This window comes from Tubulanus polymorphus, chromosome 11 (genome assembly GCF_964204645.1).
Source record: "Tubulanus polymorphus chromosome 11, tnTubPoly1.2, whole genome shotgun sequence".
In the NCBI taxonomy this organism is placed as follows: domain Eukaryota; kingdom Metazoa; phylum Nemertea; class Palaeonemertea; order Tubulaniformes; family Tubulanidae; genus Tubulanus; species Tubulanus polymorphus.
In genome coordinates, this window is record NC_134035.1 from 10524470 (window position 1) to 10542157 (window position 17688).

At 38.6% G+C, this 17688-nt stretch overlaps 1 protein-coding gene across 2 annotated transcripts; it reads left to right on the forward strand.

The window, feature by feature from the left end:
- The first annotated feature begins 9374 nt into the window (after positions 1 to 9374).
- On the forward strand, positions 9375 to 15109 carry LOC141913135 (uncharacterized). 2 transcript variants are annotated; one of them, XM_074804592.1, is made up of 12 exons: positions 9375 to 9503; positions 9814 to 9958; positions 10518 to 10648; positions 11415 to 11550; positions 11719 to 11802; positions 12086 to 12189; positions 12272 to 12363; positions 12666 to 12822; positions 13130 to 13231; positions 14075 to 14239; positions 14368 to 14463; positions 14808 to 15109. In XM_074804592.1, exons 2-12 carry the CDS (start codon positions 9826 to 9828, stop codon positions 14853 to 14855), a joined length of 1248 nt encoding a protein of 415 aa, XP_074660693.1. In that variant the 5' UTR covers positions 9375 to 9503; positions 9814 to 9825; the 3' UTR covers positions 14856 to 15109. The 2 variants fall into 2 exon arrangements, with proteins under 2 accessions (XP_074660693.1, XP_074660694.1); XM_074804593.1 differs by having other exon boundaries at positions 9387 to 9408.
- Positions 15110 to 17688: the final 2579 nt, after the last annotated feature.

The following is a 17688-nucleotide window of genomic DNA, read 5'->3' on the forward strand; positions in this document are numbered from 1 at the left end:
TCACGCGATTTCATATTATAGATATTTAATCAGCTTAGTTTCAGTAATTTAGTCGTAGCTAACAAAAAAAACTATTTAGTGCATAAATATGGAATCCCTCAAGGGCCATACGACTTACGAGTTTCGTTTTACGAGTTACGATTTACGTTTTACGAGTTACTAATACATTTCCTACAATACGTTACGACTTACGATTTACGACTTACGTTTTACGAATTACACGTTTTTCACTAATTGGCTTCGGATATCCGAAGCGCGTAATTCAAAGAACGGGTTTCAAAATGAAGTCGAATTGTCATTTCAAACAGCATAATAAGAGTAATTTATTGTACATAGTGAATCAATCTCGACTGCAGTGGTCTATTACAGGGCAGAAAATCTGCGCGTTGGCCATCTGCTGTGCGAACCTTCTCAAAATCTATTAAATGCTGACAATACATTTCACACTGACTGATGACTGCCCCGTTACGTGCACGATGATTTTAATAGACGATATTTAAATAAATCTTAGCTGGAAATGATTTTGATAATTAGAACAAGATTCATCAATTTAGAAAAAATGTATTTATTTTTTGAAAACACTGGGCTGCATGCAGCCATCCATCATCGTTACAGTTATTCGTCTAATAATTAGTGAAATGCCTACCACACAGTGAAATGCCTACCACGTGGCCACTGTCCTTGAACTCTAGCGAACCGAAATTCCAACACTTAACTCGTAAATAGTAACTCGTAATTCGTAAAACGTATTTACGTTGTAATTCGTAACTCATAAAACGGAAGTCGTAACGAATATTCAAGGAAATGTATAAGTAACTCGTAAAACGTAAATCGTAACTCGTAAGTCGTATGGCCCTTGAGGTATTCCATACATAAACGTTCACCATTCACATATATACATGTATACATACAGTCTAAGCCTGGCTGATCGGAATATCATGGCGACATGTATATGTTTATTTGGCCCTCGACGCATATCTTCATATTAACCACCGTTCTGATCCGGGTCAAGTCCTCTTATAATCATCAAAATTTAAAAGGAATAAAGCCCTAGATATTTCATTCAAATCTTGATGGCCAGGTTACTGGATATGTTTACCCTCGGGGAATAGTCGACAATCATGTGCTGAGCCCGTAAAGCTTGCGCCCCGGCCCCGGCAGGGATTCGATCCTCCGCACAAAATTAGTATTTTCGTTGAACCTGATTCCATCGAGGCTCGTCACCTATGGTGGCTGATTCGGCCCATACTAAAAAATGTTTCAAAAGAGCAACGATGAAAAAAAAAAATTTCACATTGGCCCGTTTTTTGGTTTTCTCGCGCGAGAATTCAAAACTTTTGGTTTTCAGTCACCGAGTACAGTCGCAATTGTTTACTAGAACTTTAATGAACATACTTTTTACAGCCTCTCCTTTTATTTACAGCCTCTCCTTTTATTTACAGCCTCTCCTTTTATTTACAGCCTCTCCTTTTATTTACAGCCTCTCCATTTTATAGCCTCTCCTTTTTACAGCCTGTCCTTTTATTTACAGCCTGTCCTTTTATTTACAGCCTCTCCTTTTACTACCTCTCCTTTTTACAGCCTCTCCTTTTTACTGCCTCTCCTTTTTACAGCCTCTCCTTTTATTTACAGCCTCTCCTTTTACTACCTCTCCTTTTTACAGCCTCTCCTTTTTACTGCCTCTTCTTTTATTTACAGCCTCTCCTTTTCACAGCCTCTCCATTTTACAGCCTCTCCTTTTACTACCTCTCCTTTTTACTGCCTCTTCTTTTTACAGCCTCTCCATTTTACTGCCTCTCCTTTTTACAGCCTCTCCTTTTATTTACAGCCTCTCCTTTTCACAGCCTCTCCATTTTACAGCCTCTCCTTTTACTACCTCTTCTTTTTACAGCCTCTCCTTTTATTTACAGCCTCTCCTGTTTACAGCCTCTTCTTTTTACAGCCTCTCCATTTTACTGCCTCTCCTTTTTACAGCCTCTCCTTTTATTTACAGCCTCTCCTTTTCACAGCCTCTCCATTTTACAGCCTCTCCTTTTACTACCTCTTCTTTTTACAGCCTCTCCTTTTATTTACAGCCTCTCCTTTTATTTACAGCCTCTTCTTTTATTTACAGCCTCTCCTTTTCACAGCCTCTCCATTTTACAGCCTCTCCTTTTACTACCTCTCCTTTTTACTGCCTCTTCTTTTTACAGCCTCTCCATTTTACTGCCTCTCCTTTTTACAGCCTCTCCTTTTATTTACAGCCTCTCCTTTTCACAGCCTCTCCATTTTACAGCCTCTCCTTTTACTACCTCTTCTTTTTACAGCCTCTCCTTTTATTTACAGCCTCTCCTGTTTACAGCCTCTTCTTTTTACAGCCTCTCCATTTTACTGCCTCTCCTTTTTACAGCCTCTCCTTTTATTTACAGCCTCTCCTTTTCACAGCCTCTCCATTTTACAGCCTCTCCTTTTACTACCTCTTCTTTTTACAGCCTCTCCTTTTATTTACAGCCTCTCCTGTTTACAGCCTCTCCTGTTTACAGCCTCTCCTTTTTACAGCCTCTTCTTTTTTTTACTGCCTCTCCTTTTATTTACAGCCTCTCCTTTTATTTACAGCCTCTCCATTTTACTGCCTCTCCTTTTTACAGCCTCTCCTTTTATTTACAGCCTCTCCTTTTCACAGCCTCTCCATTTTACAGCCTCTCCTTTTACTACCTCTTCTTTTTACAGCCTCTCCTTTTATTTACAGCCTCTCCTGTTTACTGCCTCTCCTTTTTACAGCCTCTCCTTTTATTTACAGCCTCTCCTTTTATTTACAGCCTCTCCTGTTTACAGCCTCTCCTGTTTACAGCCTCTCCTTTTTACAGCCTCTCCTTTTTACAGCCTCTCCTTTTTAACTGCCTCTTCTTTTTACAGCCTCTCCATTTTACAGCCTCTCCTTTTATTTACAGCCTCTCCTTTTTACAGCCTCTCCTTTTATTTACAGCCTCTCCTTTTCACAGCCTCTCCATTTTACAGCCTCTCCTTTTACTACCTCTTCTTTTTACAGCCTCTCCTTTTTACAGCCTCTTCTTTTTTATTGTCTCTCCTTTTATTAACAGCCTCTCCTTTTACTACCTCTCCTTTTTAAAGCCTCTCCTTTTTACTGCCTCTCCTTTTTACAGCCTCTCCTTTTTACAGCCTCTCCTTTTTACTGCCTCTTCTTTTTACAGCCTCTCCATTTTACAGCCTCTCCTTTTATTTACAGCCTCTCCATTTTACAGCCTCTCCTTTTACTACCTCTTCTTTTTACAGCCTCTCCTTTTTACAGCCTCTCCTTTTATTTACAGCCTCTCCTAATTACAGCCTCTCCTGTTTACAGCCTCTCCTTTTTACAGCCTCTCCATTTTACAGCCTCTCCTTTTACTACTTCTCCTTTTTACAGCCTCTCCTTTTTACAGCCTCTCCTTTTATTTACAGCCTCTCCTAATTACAGCCTCTCCTGTTTACAGCCTCTCCTTTTTACAGCCTCTTCTTTTTTATTGCCTCTCCTTTTATTTACAGCCTCTCCTTTTACTACCTCTCCTTTTTAAAGCCTCTCCTTTTTACTGCCTCTTCTTTTATTTACTACCTCTCCTTTTCACAGCCTCTCCATTTTACAGCCTCTCCTTTTACTACCTCTTCTTTTTACAGCCTCTCCACTTTACAGCCTCTCCTTTTCACAGCCTCTCCATTTTACAGCCTCTCCCTTTACTACCTCTTCTTTTTACAGCCTCTCCTTTTTACAGCCTCTCCTTTTTACTGCCTCTTCTTTTTACAGCCTCTCCTTTTATTTACAGCCTCTCCTAATTACAGCCTCTCCTGTTTACAGCCTCTCCTTTTTACAGCCTCTCCATTTTACAGCCTCTCCTTTTACTACTTCTCCTTTTTACAGCCTCTCCTTTTTACTGCCTCTCCTTTTTACAGCCTCTCCTTTTATTTACAGCCTCTCCTTTTACTACCTCTCCTTTTTACTGCCTCTCCTTTTTACAGCCTCTCCTTTTTACTGCCTCTCCTTTTTTACTGCCTCTCAATCAAACATTTGTGATAATAATCAGAGTTTTTTTAAATCCTTTAGCATGGTACGCATTAGACACATTTTGCTTGAACCAAATCGTCTCAAGATAATCGGATTGGTCAGCTTAATCCTAACTTCGTGGTTTTTGGTGTTCAACGTGCTGAGCGGCCTGAAAGCGGCAGTGTGTGGTTCAACGCAATCCTACATGATCGCATACGATGACGCCGTTGCCAATTTATTGGAACAGAACACGAGGAGCAGCCTGCAGGTGTTAGTGCATCGTGACGGTACCGTGAATGCTTCTACATCACAACACAGTATAAAGGTTCCCGTTGTATACAATGATATCGTTGCCATTTTACTGGAACAGTTTCACTTTACGGATAGTAAATGCGGTCACGTGCCGAAAAGAATACACCAGACGTGGAAAACTGAAAATATCCCGATTTCGTTTAAAAAGTATATCACGTCTTGGGTGAAACTTCACCCCGATTGGGAATATTGGTTGTGGACCGATAGCATGGCCGACGAGTTCGTTAAACGCAGATTTCCTGCGTATTATCCGATGTACAAAAATTATAAATATGGAATTCACAGAGCCGATGCGATTCGGTATTTCATACTCTATACGTTCGGTGGACTGTACGCTGATTTAGATATGGAAGCCTTCCGACCATTCGATCATTTGCTGAACACCCACACGGCGATGATACCCGAAGATCATCCCGCCCATAGCATCGTTTATTGGGGTCGACCGCGACCATCGACTTTAAACGCGTTAATGACGTCAACGCCAAAACATAAATATCTACGGAAAATAATCGAATTTCTTCCTACAGCGAATAAATCAACAAGTAAAAGTCATGTTGTTGGTAAAACCGGTCCATTCATGACTGATGCGGTTTTAGTTGCGTATGTGAAATCCGTGGGTGTTGAGGGCAACAGAACCGTGTCGTTATGCGATGCAGTCTATTTTGCGCCATACAGTCGATTTATCCCTGACATCGACCTCTCCAATGCGAGGGCGATTGTAAACGGATGTGAAAACCCCGGACCCCCTTCAACACCTCGAGGTAAAACTTGTGAAATGTTGAAACGCGACAATTTCAAGAATAAGCCACACGGACCGGTAGTGATGTCGAATCACGCATTCCATCACACGTTATTCGATAAACCCGAATACAAGTTATTGTTTACTGTCCGCGAAATCGTGAAAAAACCGTTCGATATCAAAACATTAATAGCAAATATGAAGCCTGATAGAGACTTCGAGAAATTAGTTTGAGTATTGTTACGGCACAGACATAATGTGCCATTAGAACTGTGCACAATTTCCGTCAAATCAACGAAACAAAACTTATGAAATATAAAATGGTATTTTATTCACAACAGCAGGAATCTTAGCGATATAATCCCACACGAAAAAGTCCGAAATCTACTAATCTGCTAATCTGCCATGGTCAACGGTTGTAGGTAAAAATCCCCTGGGTACAACTCCCCTAGGTAAAAATCCCCTAGGTAAATATCCGCCGGGTAAAAGTTCCCTGGGTAAAAATCCCCAATTATTCAAAGTAGGTAAAAGTCCCCACTTGGTGATTTTCAAGAACATTTCAAAGCAAGATGTTTCTCCAATCATATTCATTTGCAATGAGACTGAAATATGTTTGAACTGCGCAAAAATTAAATCTTTCGTTGGGATGAATTCTTAAGTAAATTCTGAGAATAAAATATATTGTTAGAATTAATAAGAATAATGAATTTTTCATTTGTAATATCTTAAAATTCGAACTGGAATAATTTTGAACTGTGACCTCTTGTTAATTTGTGGTATGTTTGAGCTGTGCGATGCCATAATAATGCAATAATGAACTTTTAATTTGAAATATTTTCGATTCAAGTTAGTATGTGCGATGAACCCTTTCATTAACTGTGAGAACTTTAAGTACGGTACTAATTTAGTATGAATGAACTTTTCATTTGTGTAGTATGTTTTAATTCAAATAGTATATACTATAGTTTGTATGCTCATGATATCCTTATGGTGTTCCACAGTAAAATATGAGTAATGGGGAATGTGTTGTTTCATACCAGAGGTCGAGAGGTTGAGCTCATTTTCACTCACTCGCCCTCTCAACCCTCTGATATGAAACAACACTTTCCCAATTACTTCTAATAATTTCATATAAATGAACATTATTTATATGAATATCATAGATTTCGAATAAAAGTGTGAGTAAAGTGCGAGAAATAATTCACATTTTTACAGATTTCGAATAAAAAAATAGGTAAAATAAATGGAGAATTAAAAACTAACGAGTAATTAACGAGTTGAAGAAAATATCAATTTTAACAAAAAAATTACTAATAAATGAATGAACAGATACTACAATTCAAAGATATCGATTTACATTAAAAAAAAAACATAAAGAGGAAATTCATATAAATAATGTTCATTTATATGAAATTATTAGGAGTAATGGGCAAAGAGTTGTTTCAGATCAAAGGTTGAAAGGGAGAGTGAGCTCGATCTTTCGACCTCTGGTATGAAATTCTTATATGAATTTCATAGATTTCGAATAGAAGTGTGAGTGGTGAGTGAGATAAAATAAAAAGTAACGAGTAATTAACGAGTTAAAGAAAATATGAATTTTAAACATAAAAAGAGGTCGAGATCTCCTTAGTCGTTTTAGTACATAAAGAATAAAACTTTATTTTAGGCAAAAAAAAATTGATACCTTGTTTCTCCGCTCTGCTGAGCTTAAATGTTGACCCGGCCGGCCGCCTATCTACCCTATACATTACTTTTTTTTAAATCGTGATCAATTTCACCATAACAGACCCGGCCGCTATAGAAATGAACTGTTTATAAATTTTATCATATTTTACAAAAATGACCCGGCCGCTGCGGAGAAACAAGGTATCATTTTTGTTTAGCCTTATTCTTACTGATTTAAATTATTTTTAAAACTACTAAACTACTAAGGAGATAAAGACATAGAGGGGTAGTATATTCAGACACATATTAATATTCATATTCATATTTATTTTTATATCAAATAAAAGAATATGAATGAATTGGATACATGTATCAATAATATGAATTAATTGACCTTAAGACTGTATCTACTTGCATTACATTCAGAAGTTGGGGGATTTTTACCTACTTTGAAGAATTGGGGATTTTTACTGAGGGCTATATATTTGCATGAGAACCACTTGGAATTAGTGTCAATAGACCTTGATTATTTCCTCTATACAGCAATAGGGCGACCTGGAAATCGGTATCAGGCCTCAGTATCAATTGACTACAGAACAGCTCTCATTATGGAGTTCTACTTTTCATCACGAAGATGGCGCATGGTGTGAAAGGATTACGATCCAAGATCCAGTAGATGTCAATGGTTTAAATAATTATATGAAATTATTCCTTAAAGATCGATATAATCAAGAGTGGCGGAATAAAATGGCTAACGAAGATACCGTTTGTAATTATAGACTGATTAAAAAGAACTTTGAGTTTGAGAAATATCTTATTCAGTTACCGCCAAATTTCTGTCACTAATGAATTTACTACGATACCGTGCCAATAATCATTGTTTACCGATTAAGAAGGAAAGATATAAGAAAAAGAAAGACGAAATTCAGGTGAAATTGATGATGAATACCATTATTTAATGATAATGTCATTCTCACACCAAGCTGAGAAAAGATCCCTAACAAGTTATTATTACGAAAATCCAACCGAGCTAAAGTATTACGAGTTACTGAATCCAAAGGACACGGAATTATTAATCGTATGTTAAAATGTTCTGTAAATATTTTTATTTGTTTTTTACATACTGTATTAATGTGCATGTTTTTCTGTATCCTCATAAAATTGACATTGTCAGGATAAATAAAGATCACTACTACCGTTCAACAAAGACAGAAATAAATTTTCTTTTTGACGTTTCTGGTTTAATTTCCATGTCGACGATGAATTATTGAGAGTTAAGACACTCGCATTATATTAATGATTCGCTTTAGCACAATTGATTCCCAACTGCGGTTGGCCAATAACGATGTTCAATAACAGAATATCCTAGTAAGGTCCCGATTTAGACGACTTAAATTCCGTACGCATTCTTTTTACTTAATTACGTGAAGCGTTAATAGTAATAATATATCCCTTAAGTACCCGTCATAGAACACTAACTACATTAGACTCTATATCATAATCAGACCCTATTGCCGAAACATAACGTGTCATTAAGTCGTAACATGCACTTCGAGTCTTAATTAGACGAAACACTCACACGAAGACAGCCATACAAGTAAGTTTTTATCCTTATTTTCATAACATCTGGAATGTTGAACCGGGAATCACTACTTCAGCTAGTTAGCGACGATGCTAAAAACGTCATGGTGTTTGCGATTAGTCACGTGTTGTACAGATACGTGAACTTAATACGTGACAAACGAGAGGAATCCCGCAATTGATTCAGCCTAAAATGAATAGTTCTACAGTAAAATTTCGAGCAAAGTTTCGTTAAATACTATAAGCAATAATCAAGCGTACCGGGAACACTAGAATGGAATTAACAGAAAGTTTATACAAGAATCAGAAGTGACAAGCTAAACGCTGTTAAAAGCCAATCTAATTGTTATGTTGAAACGCCAATATTGATGACGTAGTGCACAATGAATCACACATTTCACTTAAACTAACGCAAATATACAGAAGTTATCAATGCATTAAAAAATTCTTACGATTTGTGTGGCGTCAAAAAATATCTACGTGGAAAATTTGTTTACGAATGAACTTTAGGAATGGGAAGCGGCGCGTCTGTCAACAACCAGAGGAAACGAACACCCACGTCTAAACAATTGCGCCAATTAAGCGTCGTACAGGAAGCAATCGACTACATTAAAGATGAAGCCATATTCAAGAAATTTATCGGTCGAAAATATGACATCGAGAATCTAGTGTTCGAAGGCGGCGGCGCTAAAGGGATGGCGCATTGTGGTGCCGTACTGGTAAGAGAGTAAACAGAAATTCATAGAAATATTCAGAAATTTCGTAAAAAAAACATGTTTGCGTACAATGACGATGATGCCACTCAAAGTTGTTTCCTGGTTTGTCATCAATTCTGAAAACCGTACGCGTCACTCAAACTCTATCTAACGAAAATGAAAAAATAAAATGTGCTCTCCCGCGCGCTCGAGAAATGGCAGCTCGTCTCTTTTTTCTTGTAAAAATAAAAATCCGCCCGCCGACATCACGCGCCAACGTTTTGCAGTCGTCTCTTTAATTATCTTGCTGGACTTACGTCGTTTAGTGTTATCGGTGACGGATTTCAAAGTCGTAGAGCCTCTCCGTGAATTGCCATAATGGATGATTCCGTCGAAATTAAGTCCGAGTCAAATGATATTTTCTTTCGAAACTGTTCGGTCGTCACTTAAGAAGACGACAGTACTGTGAAGGAGGCATTTTTACTTAAAAATACAAGTAAATCGCCTCCCTCGTCTCCTGCAAAAAGCAAGGAAATTGTTTTTATGTCAGTTGATTTGAATTGAATTCGCCCGCACTCGTCATATTTTGACAAATCTTAGAATGAGAAACTAGGAATCAACTTTGAGTGACGTAGTCTCAAATTAAATCAATACCACACTTTTCTCATCAGTTGCTTTGGCAATTATTGAAACCCCTGCTTACGAAAGCAGTATAATATAGGCCATACAATGTCTCTGGTCGTAAATTCAAATATATCGAAAAAAAACAACAATTAGGCCAATTTCTTAATGACAATTAATTTCAGGCATTGAGAGATATGGGAGTGCTGCAGAATGTAAAACGTTTCGCAGGAGCTAGTATCGGAGCAGTAGTATCTATGATGTGTTCTATTGGTATGACGCCTGAGGAGATAATTGAACAGTTTTTGTTCAATACAGATTACATGCAAGGTAATTGCAGAGAACGAGAGGACGAACTAAAGAGTTTATCAACACCTCGATAAATAACATATATAAGACAATGAATGATATAATATAAGTACCACAAACATTTAGTATATAGATGATAGATAAAGTTATTTTGAATTTGAATTCATCAATATCCAAGTCGAGCCCCAAAAATGACTCAAAGAAATAATCAAAAGACATGAAAATCCATCAAATTGAAAATCAAATTGATTTATTTACAAAACGAACGTCAATAAGTGTTATTGTTATTTTGAAATGCCAATAGTGATGACGTAGTACACATTGACTCACACGTTCCTCTTAGATAACGCATAGTAGGCGTAGTTGTCGATGTATGAACACATTTTCGTGACGGTTCAAAAATACGTCTGCCGCCAGTTTCAACAAGTGCACATTTAACTGTAGTCACCTTCTGTTCAAAGTGGGTTTAAATCAATTATGATAAGCTTTGTGAAACGGGCGTGTGAATCTCAGTATCAACCTTTCATTATTATCACATACAAACTCTGATTTTGATGAGTTTGTTCGTATCACTTTTCAGATGCTCCTAAGGTGGCGATGGTCGTGAACATACTACACAATTGGGGCTGGTTTCACGGTGAACGAGGTGTCGAGATTATGGAAAAGCTTGTCGAACAGAAAACAGGAGATCGAAAAACTACTTTCCAACAGGTAGAAAAAAATAAAGGAATCGTCTGAGAATGTTTTCTCTCAGAGTGCATTCAATCAAATAGAACGATGACCACACTCAAACGTGGTGAACGGATAATAAGATAAAATCCCACTATTTACAGATTAAAAGAATTTAAAAACCAGAATTTATTTATTAAATCTAAAATAATTAAAAGACAGTACGACGTTTCGATCTCACCCTAGACACCTGACGATGATCTCTAGGGTGAGATCGAAACGTCGTGTCTTTTAAATATTTTAGATTTAATAAATAAATTCTGGTTTTTAAATTCTTTTAATCTGTAAATAGTGGGATTTTATCTTATTGCATTCTATCAAAATATAAGGCATCTTCAATTTTGAAGCGGTCTATGGGCCTCGGCTTGCCCGTAGCGTGGTGTGGGCGGAATTAAGGGGGTCGCGACAAACCGCCCAAAATAGAATTGAAAGATTAATTTCCAGAAAACGAATACAATTTTGGTTTTTTTTTAAATGTACCCTCGGTCCAATAGACCTACAGGTACTTAGGACGGGCATTAGACTACATTGGAAGCCTTGGCATGCGAGCGTATTTCCTGTCAAAACGCGATAATCTTTTATATATTAAAACGTCGTTTCAGAAAGGTCCACTTAAACTCCGCATTTTAAGGAATACGAATAATCTCGTAAAATCAGTCAAGTCAATCAAATACAAAATCGATTCTACCTGAGAAAATCAATCTTCAACAGGAGCGGGCTAAATAACTAAAAAAATATTTCATTTCAGTTGTATAAAAAGTTTGGTGTGGAGTTGTGCATATTAGTAACCAATGTCACCCATGGAACACCCGAATACTTCCACGTAAAGACAACTCCTCATGTATCCATAGCGTACGCCTCGATTGTATCCTGTTCGCTACCACGTAAGTTGTCGCATAAAGCCTTTTTATACGCATCAATATATTTCTACACGGTTTACAGATTTTTTGCGATCGATCTGCTTTTTTGCGATCACGTTAATTGCCGAACGAATTGACGATTCGATTCCCAAGATGGCGGCATGTAATTATTCAGCATATTGTCATTTGCAGCTCTTTGTAAACCGTCTTTTTACCGAGGCGCTTACTACGTCGATGGTGGCATGCTCAATAATTTTCCGATCAACGCATTCGATGGTGAGTACGTGATCATAGCATTTTGAATCGTAAGATAATAATGAAACATTCAAAAGATATGGTACAGCAAACTTCGGACACGGTCAACCTCAGACTGCGATTAACTCGAACAAAAACGAAATTACTTTATCGGATTCCTAACGTTCCTAACTCGCACTTTGCTTATTTCGGATCGATATTTTGCCGGCCCAAATCAGTCCGAATTAGAAGAGGTTTTCTATTGTATTACGGAATCGACTAATTAAGACGACTGAGACAATTAAGTCATTACTACTTTCTCCAGGCTGGTATCTAAGTTTGGATCCGGACAAAGATTACTTCAAAATGTTCGACAAGAATATAGAACCATTTGGCACGATCAATAAGAAAACTTTTGGACTTCTTCTGGTAATTCTATTTTTGAATATTATCATTTTGTTCGTTGTATGGATGGGTAATATAGTATATTTGATTCAATGATCCATTCTAGTTTGACATCGACGAGGAAGAAGACGGAAAAGAAGAGTTCTTTGATAAATGGAAATACGAATGGCCAAAGCTTCCTGATACTAAACTTGCACGGTGAGACCAATGTACTGTTTAAATGTTAAATTCTATGTCAAAAATGAATCAAATGTCAACAGAGATCTGGATCGTAATTCAGTGGACGCTGACTTGCAACGTAGATCCGAGTGCCTTAGATTATCGCGAGTCCCGGACAAAATCATAGACATGTTCCTTTCCTTTTCGATGTAATGGTGCTTCGCCCATCCATTGGTCCCGCGAGATCTAAGGCAAAAGGAATCCGCCGCATATTCGATTGTACGAAGGAACTCACGTTAGCCAATGATTATGCCTTACTTTTGTGTCTTATTTGCTGCCAGAAAACGTACTGAAGAGACCACATTGAAAAGAGAGCATCATGTAAAGAATGCGAAACTAGCCGGTGCAGTGAGACGTATGGTCAAAAGTCTATGCGCATCTGATGCTAATGACGACGGGTTTATAGATGCAGATGAACTGGAAACGTTCTTCAAAACGGTAAAATGCTTGTTGCATGTATACATCTCTAAAGGCTTTGAAAACCTAAACTCTGATAATTAACATGAGACTGCTGTTACTCTTCTTATTGTCATATTAATTGTAAAATGTTTATGTCTTGTAAATACTACTTGTAAATACCACTCTGTACATCTCGACCCGAAAGGGTGTAACCAGTATAATAAAGAGTTTATTGAATTGAATATTGAATTGTATATAGGTGCACGTCACCTCCATTCAGTGTCAGCGTGATCATGACTAGCTCACGGAGAGGGCCAAAGTGATTATTCTTATTCAACACTTTCAGGATGCGTCGCTGTCAGATGACGACTTTCACTTGTTGTTCGGCGTGAATCGAAATCAAACTGACACCATCATGGGAGCATTTGATCGAAATCACGACAACCTGGTACGTCAAAAATTGAAATATCTGTTTTCAAATCGACATTTTGACTTATATTTTAGTACTTATGCACCTAGGGCCAAGTTTGGTTTTCGTATCTCGTCGACTAGTGGTCGGAACTAACAACCGAATGCGCTAAATCTACGAACTATTTCCGGAATATAGTTACGACTAACTGACATTCGGCTTCACTTAGTTCGACTATAGTCGACTAACTCTGATAACCGAAGTTGGCCTAATGTGTCTGTATACCCCCGCCATAGCCTCCTTGTTAATGGCTATGGACATCGAAAGCCATAGATTTAACCGATTCCACATCGGCAAATTCGGGAATGACCTTTTAATCTTTGCAACTGTAATGGCATTGATGATTTTTAATCCCGTCTTAAAATATTAAGAGCATTTTTATTAGCAATTTCAATGTGTTTTTGTAGCCTTTTATTTTAATTTTATTGTAAACCGTACTGAGAAGCAGTGTAGGGCAGTCTATAACAATTCGTTTTACGGTGAGGGTTTGCTACCTGCCAATATGTCATCCGGTATAATTAGTTAAACTGCCACCAGGGGACTATATATAGTGAAAGAATCGTATATTGGATGAATTTCTCCGTGATCCTCAAAGCTATATTGAGTAAATGTTGTACATCAGTACTTTGTACCAAGTATAGTCATCTACATATCCAACACATATTTTGGCGCTCTTACAAAATAGCCGTATGTCATGAACTGATAAGACTGACTTCGACGATATCTTTGCACGCTTTAAAGTGTGAAATTTAAACTAGCAAGGCAGAAAACCCGTTATCGCTGCTTTGCAGCTATATTAATCAATCATATTTTTGATTTTAGATCTCGCATCAAGAAATAATGGCGTTCATCGGTAGTTACGGTTTCACTATGAACAATTTCATCATGGGAGGGGCTTTCGATGCTGTAAATCCATCGTCTTTCACCGAATATCTTTCTAGCCTTTTGGACGCGTTGTGTGGTCGCATAAAAACGCTTGCGAAAAAGGTCAGTGATCAAAGTAACGTCGTAAGTCACCGGGATGCTCAATTCAAAATCCTGCCTATCGAAGAAATTGCTAAAATCTCGCTTATTGAAAGTTTATCTTTAAAGTATATAATTCATTCTGGTTTCAGCCCGAGGACAAGAAAAGATCGGCGTGTCTCTACACGAGCTACATAAAAACCGCTGATATGCATCTCGATATGGAGGACAAAATATTCTGCATGAAGGTAATATTCAAAACGGATTTTTTGTTGCGACAGCATCACGGCGCTTGAGCATATCGAGGAAAAGACTCCTGGGCTTGACCAACAACTGGTTGGTTTACTTCTCGAATCATCTATACTTAAGCTCTCGATCAAAAAATATAGGATGAATCTGAATCTTGTATTTGACAAATTGTTCGAAAGCCAATGGTTTTCTTCGAGAAATCGCCCTTATCCCCTTGTGTCTACACATGGTATACATTTGGGTTCGAATCCTGGGAAAATTAATTCAAATGATTTGTTACATTGCGAATTTGGCTGATTTCCTGTATCTAACACCTATGATTTTATATGTTTTTTTATTTTAGCTTGGTTGGATGAGCATTTTACATCATTTCGACACGGATTCATTTTGACGCATCGATTATTCTCTGTTTTAAAGCAAAAAATGATACCTTGTTTTTTCTCCTAATCGGCCGGGTCATTTTCTAAACTGCAATAACATTTGTAATCAGTTCATTTCTATGGCTGCCGGGTCTGTTATTGTTTGCTTGATCATGATTCAAAAAAGTAACATACGGGTAACAAGGTATCAATCTTGTAGCCTAGATATTTTATTGTTCTATTTCATATACCCTATGTGTGTTGACAAAATGTCCTGTACAGAACTGAGCTTATAATATATGTATTTTAGCAAAAATAAAACGTGCAAATGAAATTTGTTATGATAGTTTTTATATTAGGCCAAAGTTAAAATTGAGAGCCTATCCATTTTTTCGACGATTGACATCGTTCTTGTATGTGTAAAAGGTAACAACAATATGTATACTTATGTGCATTTTGTAACGGCACTTTTCAAGATGCACTGGCCTGGGGGGTACCAAATATTTTCAAGCTAGTGTGAAGGGATTGTTTTGGTTACCGTAGTTACAGCGGATAAGAACTCCAACGCATGGATTTCTGTGGATGTTTTGTTATATGATTAAGGCAGTATTTTAGATATATGCGTTAAGACTGCATGATGTTGAGGTATGAATATTACACATAAGACGATGATATGTTTTGAGTAGTTCACACCAAAGACGACCAAAAAGATAAAAAGACGATTTCGGATTTTAACAGAACATCGAAGAATACACGCAAGTGAAACTGTAAACAATGGGAATCTGTCTAGCGCGTTATCTCGCGAGAGACGATTTGCTTAAGAATATTGACTGGGAAAATATACGTTGGGAAAATGCGTTTCGTTACCGCCGTACGACGTCACCGGAGCGTATCGCTCGGAAGAGGGAGGCTAGGAAAGCAGCCGCTTCGAGAAATGGGCCCACACCGATGCTCCACGTCGAGCCGGGGGATTACCAAACGAACAAACACGAACTCCGTCACTTGACCGCGTCAAAAACGGTCGCTCATTCGGTGAAAGTGTTGGACGAGCGAACAAAACACCCGATGCACAAACGGCCATCGGATAGTATAGATAGTAGTAATGAACGTTCGTCTTATCGAAAGCAGAACGAATCGCCTCGTGACAAACAAGCGAATTCACGAGGGTCTAACGAGGCCGCAAAGTTGAATGTTTCTCTTCGTGAAAAATGCGATGACCGACAACTACAGAAGCATCCCAGTCAAACATCTTCGTCTAACAAGTTGGAGAATAGAAAACACAATGAAGATCAACAAATACGTGGATATTGTAGCGAGCCTTTGGTGCACAACGAAACAATGGGCAGAAAACATGTAAGGCTTAAAGACGTAAGAAGTATACAATCGTAAGAAGAACGAACTCATTTTTCCTATAGGGCAGAATACTTCTAACCATCTTACGAGATAATTAACTTGAATGCTGAAGATAGGGCAGAAGTATATATTCTGGCAGAAATGTTAGGAACTATGAGTTTGTTCTTATGAATGTATAGGTTTTACTTCAACACCAACTAAATACCACTATTATTAGTCGAATATACAAAATAACGTCGTCACATCTTCGTTCATTGGTTTGACATTTTGATAGAATTCCGATTACTTTTCCAGGGTGAGGTTGAAAAGCAGATTGCTAGTGATCTAGTTCTGATCGCCGACGTGCACAGAGAACCTTCGAATATCGCTGTTGACCACGAAGTTAAAAGCGAAACTAAAGACGATGGTGTATTTTCGGATGACACCGACATTGCTACCCTACAGCGACAGTACCACAATATAATAGCTACCAATGAGGTCCTTAAGTCTGGTTCATACACGGCTTCACCCGGCGGCAGAATATGTGACCCCGACAGACCACAAACCGACCAATTTGCGAATTTGTTGACCTCAGAAGCTATGAATAAGAAGGAGTTGGTCGATCGGTTTTTAGCAGCCCCGGTAGAGTTTGATGATGTCGTCGATCATGAACCGACTCGGCAACACGGCGATGTTGTTAATGACTCATGCGCTAGTTCATCTGCCGGTTCCTTTCGTACGAATCAACACCGATACGGAGGACGAGATTCGCTTCACGACCAGCGTCAGCGACACGATTACAACGCGTTATCCTCATCGGACGAAGGTTACTCGAGCGTGTACAGCAGCAATACAACGACCGAGTACCAATCCAGACCGCTACGATCTTATACGTCACAGTTCGGTAAGACGGATATCGGTCACCGCGGCGGTACTGGACGCAACCGATCCAGACCACGCGTCGGAACGCCTATACCTTCGATTAGTGACGGCAGATACAGAATAGCCCGCGCTAACGATAGCTTCATTCCCTGGAGAGAAGTTTCGCAGATGAGTTTGGAGACTAGCACTACTCGGCGGGTTGGCAGCACGCAAGCGGCAGTTACCGATGTTCGACGGAGTTCCGATTTCCGGACTGGACCGACCATGTATTTTCGCGTGCCATCGTCCGTGCAGGAAATGGTGTTCATCAACAAACACGATACGCGTAAGGTTTCGTTTCGGGATTCACTGATTCCGCAACGCAGGACACCGCGAAAGAAAATCGTATACTCCGAGTCGGACGACGAAGACACTGACCGTGAAAGGAGTATCGATAATGTAACTGTTCAGATCGATGGTGAACAACTTTCGGTAATGAAATCTGAGAGGAGCCATCCAGAGAACGCGAAGGCAAATACGCAAAAAGATGCGCCGTTTAGCGAAAAGAACAAGGATAAAACTGCATCGAATAGGAAACAGCTGCGGAAAAAGCAAAGTTGTCGTTTAAAGCGATTCTCAGAGTTATCAGTGAATACACTTCTGCCCGCTGTT

What these genes read in the sequence shown, in the direction of transcription:
- LOC141913135 (XM_074804592.1), top strand. Translation starts at nt 9,826, where the DNA reads ATGGGAGTGCTGCAGAATGTAAAACGTTTCGCAGGAGCTAGTATCGGA. An exon ending in CAATACAGATTACATGCAAG is followed by an intron (nt 9,959 to 10,517) that starts GTAATTGCAGAG and finishes ATCACTTTTCAG; the next exon opens with ATGCTCCTAAGGTGGCGATG. An exon ending in TGGAAACGTTCTTCAAAACG is followed by an intron (nt 12,823 to 13,129) that starts GTAAAATGCTTG and finishes CAACACTTTCAG; the next exon opens with GATGCGTCGCTGTCAGATGA.